Raw genomic sequence first — 5011 nt, forward strand, 5'->3', positions numbered from 1 at the left:
CAGTGGTTCTTTAGTGTGTTGAGTGACAGTTGTAGCAGTGGTGAAAAGCCTGAACCTACATCCTCTCTAAGAGACAGAAGAAGAGTACTGTTATCTAAATGATTACCACAGTGCAAAAACACTGAGCAGGATGCAAAAGATGGTTGACCCCATTACTTCAGTCATGTAATTAACTACTCCATTCATCTCCAAACCCAGCTGTATCTTAGAGATGATGTAATTCCACCAAGGAAACCAAGGGATAGCTCCAACGGTAGTGGCGATTCCTGGTTTTCATGCCTGATCCCAGATCTTCATTACTTTCTTTCTGCACCACAGTCTTGTACTGACTAGGCTCCTTTCAAATGCTATCATGAAGAAGGACCAGACTCAGGTTAGATTTACAGGTATGGATGTATGATGTGGGATTTCCCTCTGTATGCTGTGAATACCATTGGCTAATAAAGAATATGTCTTAGGTCTGGCAGGGCAGAATAGAGGTAGGTGGGGAAAACTAAACTAAATGCTGGGAGAAAGAAGGTGGAGTCATGGAGAAGCCATGTAGGCCCCACCAGAGGTAGACACCGGACGGAACCATGCCAGTAAGCCACGTTCACATGGCAATACACAGATTAATAGAAATGGGTTAAATTAAGATGGAAGAGCTAGCCAATAAGAAGCTAGAGCTAATAGGCCAAGCATTGATTTAATTAATACAGTTTCTGTGTGGTTATTTTGGGGCTGAGCAGCCAGGAACAAACAAGTGGCCTCCTATTACAGATGTAAGTTCACACTACAGTTTTGCTTCAGGATTGCGTCAGAACTCTTTCATAACTGTGTCCCAATGTGACTTGGACAGTGTCTTTTCCTTCTTGCAAACCAGCCTGAGATAGAGCATGTACACACATTCTCTCTCTCTCTCTCTCTCTCTCTCTCTCTCTCTCTCTCTCTCTCTCTATATATATATATATATATATATATATATGTACTTTAACTTAGCCTTCTTCCCTCTGTCCGTCCTTCTGTCTGTCCCTCTTTTTCCATCCCATCCTCTTTCCCTTCTTGGTTTAAGGGTCTTCCTCAGTATCCAGGGATGACCTGGAACTTTCAAGTCTTTCTGATGCTGATATCAAAGGTGTGCACAGCACGCTTTTCTGTAGTGTAATTACTTCCACTGTGGTGAATTTTTAACTATCAATATAGTGGGGCTATAGTGGAGCACATCTTTAATCCTAGTACTCAGGAGACAGAGGCAGCTGGATCTCTGTGAGTTCAAGGTCAGGCTGATCTGCATAGTAAGTTCCAGGATAGGCAAGGCTACTGTAGTGAGCCCCTGTTTCAAAAACAAAACAAAACAACCAAATACAGCTAACCAACCAAATGAATAAACAAACTTTTTGATATGATATGTCAAAACCACATAGACCTGGAAAGAAATGCACAGTTACACACTGGTGTCAGTGCATGATATAATATTTTATCATCTAGAAGACTTGGGTATAAAGAGCCACGGAGCATAAATAAAGCAACTGAGAAATCATGAGTTTAAATATTTATTATCTTTGTTTTAATAGAATTTATTTCAATTTGAGTTTGTATAAATTAATTTCTTAATGCTGTTTGGACAGATTTATTATAATAATTCTATTCTTTTAAATAATTAAAATAAGAATTTTTACTTATATGTATTTTGTGCAAGAGGGATGCCTACAGAGACGAGGAGAGGATTCCTGACCTCTTGGGGCTGGAGTTACAGGTGATTGTGAACTGCACAAAAAAGTGTGTGTTGGAAACAGAACTTGAGTCTTCTGGAAGAGCATTTTCAATTACTGAGCTGTTTCCCCAGCCTCATGCCATTTCCTTCCTCCTCTAGGACAGAGGAGTGATGTGGTAGTCTCTGGTAAAACAGCATGAAGGTTAAGCACAAATTAGGACTGAGAAGAAAGTTGTAACAATGTGAAGGTGACAAGATTTATATAAGGAAGAGAATATTAGTTGTAGGCACATGATAACAATGACCGTCTGTAAAAGGAAAAATTGGGTAAACTTGTAAACCTGATTATGATAATTTTCTCATGAATAATTTAAATATATTTTTCATAATGTGGAAAAGGCAACATTTGCTAATCTAAATATTATCTAAAATAGTTAAGAAAATTCTAGAAATACGTTCAAAAATATTGATGATTCACATGAAATATTTAAAAATATGGGGAGTTGGAGAGATGGCTCAGCAGTTAGGAATGCTTATTGTTCTTACAGAGCACCTGGATCAGATCCTAGCATACACACCACAGCTCACAATTGCCTATAATTCCAGTTTGAGAGCATACAGTGTTTCTTCCGGCCTCGGAGGACTTCTGCACACACATGGTTTGCATATATACATTTTCTAGAAATTCCCTATGCATATGCAGACACACATACATGCACACACACATATGAACACACCTATATTACATGAACCTATTGCATGAAACCAATAACAAGTTTTCTAACTTTTCAGAAACACATTTTCAATTATCCATTAATCAAAAACAGTTTAAAAGCCACACAAATATTAGCTCCTATAATGTTCAAAGACATTTCAGTCTGTCCATTGATTCAATATGGTATAAAATACATGTAGCAAAACTCATTGTTTAAATTTGATCTTAAATACACATTACCTAAAATATACATTATTGCTAAAAAATGAAACATTTTACTTCCATTTTTAAGAGTTAAATTAGAAATAACACTTCAAGACTTATTTTGTTTTGTTTTTTTGAGACAGGGTTTCTCTGTGGAACAGTCCTAGCTGTCCTGGAAACCTCAAGATTTATTTTAATAAGACTTGTTGATAAGCAGCCTATTTATAGCTTTCAAAAACATTTCCTTCATGATGTGAAATTTCTGAGAATCTTATACAAAGTATTTTCTATCAGGATCTTCATCACTTGCTTTTAGAATTTGCCACATGGAGTATTTTTACAGGACTTTGAAAGTATTAGCTATTACTGACAGTTATCTAATCTTTAATCATGATTGAGTTTGACAACTGTTTTCTAGAATTCCAGAAAATTTAACCATCAACTTAATTGAAATTGTATTGGTTAAGCAGGATCAGCCAGGAGAAAAGTGTACAGGAGGCATTTATAATAGTTCAGAGAGTGGGGAATAAAACCCATAAAGATCTAGGGTGCCTCATATTTTTGGAATTCTTAGAGATCTGATAGTCTGGACCCTGACATGACATCCCTTCAGAGTAAGGACAAATTCTTGTGTTCACATTTAACACCACTGGTAGTAATCCACTGATGCTTTGATCACAGGGGAAGCAGATTTCAGCGATGGATTTCCTTGCTAGAACCACTTACAGGTGCCGGACTGGACCACAGAGCAGGAAAGGGCTGCTGTACCAGTGCATTGCTGCTTTGCACACCTGACCCACCAGGCTCTGGAGTACTGAAGTATCAATGGTGGGGAGGAATCCTTGGCCTCGAGAGTTCTTGGTCAAAGTTACCTTACAGTTGCAAGAAAAGTACACATTAGGAAATGTTTCAGGCCTGCTAGTCACTGAAACCTGTTAGAGACAAGGCTCTCAACTGTGGGATATATAATGTCGCAAGGCTAGAAATGCTTACCATGAGTGACTTTCTGTTTAACTGAAAGCTGTAGTCAGAGACTGCGCATGCTTACTACAGTGAAGCAGCTGTACATCTTGTTGTAACAGAAGCAGAACTGGAGTTGAAGCAATACCCAAGTACCCATCGCATCTCTCCTGTTGTACACATCACTCATTCATACTCCAATTACCAATTTCTCCATAGTTTTGTTCAACAAGTCTTAATATGTCTACCACATGGGTCTAGCAATCCTCCCGCCATATCTCTCTGTTAGGTATTTTTTGAGTCCCCATTTTTCCCCAAAAGCCTCCAGAATGCCCTCTTTACCTCCTTGTTCCTCAGGGTATAAATGAGAGGGTTGAGCGTAGGCGTTCCCACGGCATAGAAGAGGCCAAAGAACTTGCCCCTCTCTTGGGCATAGGGATTTTTGGGCTGCAGATAGACAGCAATGACTGAGCTGTAGAAAAGGGTGACCACAATGAGGTGGGAGGAACAGGTTCCCAGAGCCTTTTTCCATGCTTCAGCAGAGTTTATCCTCAGCACTGCCCTGGCAATGGCGCTATAAGAGACAAGGATGAGGCTCAGAGGTACAACCACAAGGATGACACTGGACACAGCTAACTGAATCTCATTAAAAGTAGTGTCCCCACAGGAGAGTCGAATTAGAGATGGGACTTCACATAAAAAGTCATCTATCTGTCTATGGGGACAGAAGGGCAGATGGAGGGTGGGGGGTGTCTGGACTATGGATTGAAGCAGCCCCATTATCCAGGCCACAGCTGCCAGCTGCCAGCACAGGCGGGGGTGGATGATGGTGGCATAGTGCAGGGGCTGGCAGACAGCCACATAGCGGTCAAAGGCCATCACCGTCAGGAGGATGCACTCAGTGGTTCCCAGGGAGAGGAAGATGAAGAGCTGGACAGAGCATCCCAGGAAGCTGATGGTCTTTGTGGGACCCCAGAGGTTGACCAGCATCTGGGGCACACAGGTTGTGGTGAAGCAGAGGTCCAAGAAGGAGAGGTTAGAGAGGAAGAAGTACATTGGAGAGTGAAGCCTGGGATCCAGTGTGGACAGCAGGAGGATGAGTGTGTTTCCTAGGAGTGTGAGGAGGTAGGAACACAAGACCACCACAAAGAGAATCTTTTCGAGGCGTGGGTGTTCAGAGAATCCCAGGAGAATGAAACCCACTGGGGAGGTGTGGTTGACCATGGCCTGTTTCTGCTATGAATCCGACTGGAGTTGCTCTTCTGTCATCATGGTTCAATGTGTCATGAAGTTCTGCTATTTGGATATTTCTGCCTTTGTTTTCTTGGGCACATGTCCCAGCAGCTCCTTGCTCTCTCCTCCTGCTTCTGGTCTTCTCCTACTGCTCTGGTCAAATGTCTAGGGATCCCAAGGAAACCAGGAACAGATGGGTCCTTGTA

At 41.2% G+C, this 5011-nt stretch overlaps 1 protein-coding gene across 1 annotated transcript; it reads right to left on the reverse strand.

Moving 5' to 3' along the window:
* Window positions 1–3857: 3857 nt before the first annotated feature.
* Window positions 3858–4802, reverse strand: LOC125408320 (olfactory receptor 2H1). The gene has a single exon (XM_048446522.3). The coding sequence runs from the start codon at window positions 4794–4796 to the stop codon at window positions 3858–3860; it is 939 nt and encodes a 312-aa protein (XP_048302479.2). The 5' UTR covers window positions 4797–4802.
* Between the last annotated feature and the right edge of the window lie 209 nt (window positions 4803–5011).

The sequence above is a fragment of the Myodes glareolus genome, chromosome 18 (assembly GCF_982192425.1).
Source record: "Myodes glareolus chromosome 18, mMyoGla1.1, whole genome shotgun sequence".
NCBI classification, from domain to species: domain Eukaryota; kingdom Metazoa; phylum Chordata; class Mammalia; order Rodentia; family Cricetidae; genus Myodes; species Myodes glareolus.

Excerpts from the sequence above, each read along its gene's own strand:
- LOC125408320 (XM_048446522.3), bottom strand. The coding sequence starts at position 4,796 with ATGGTCAACCACACCTCCCCAGTGGGTTTCATTCTCCTGGGATTCTCT.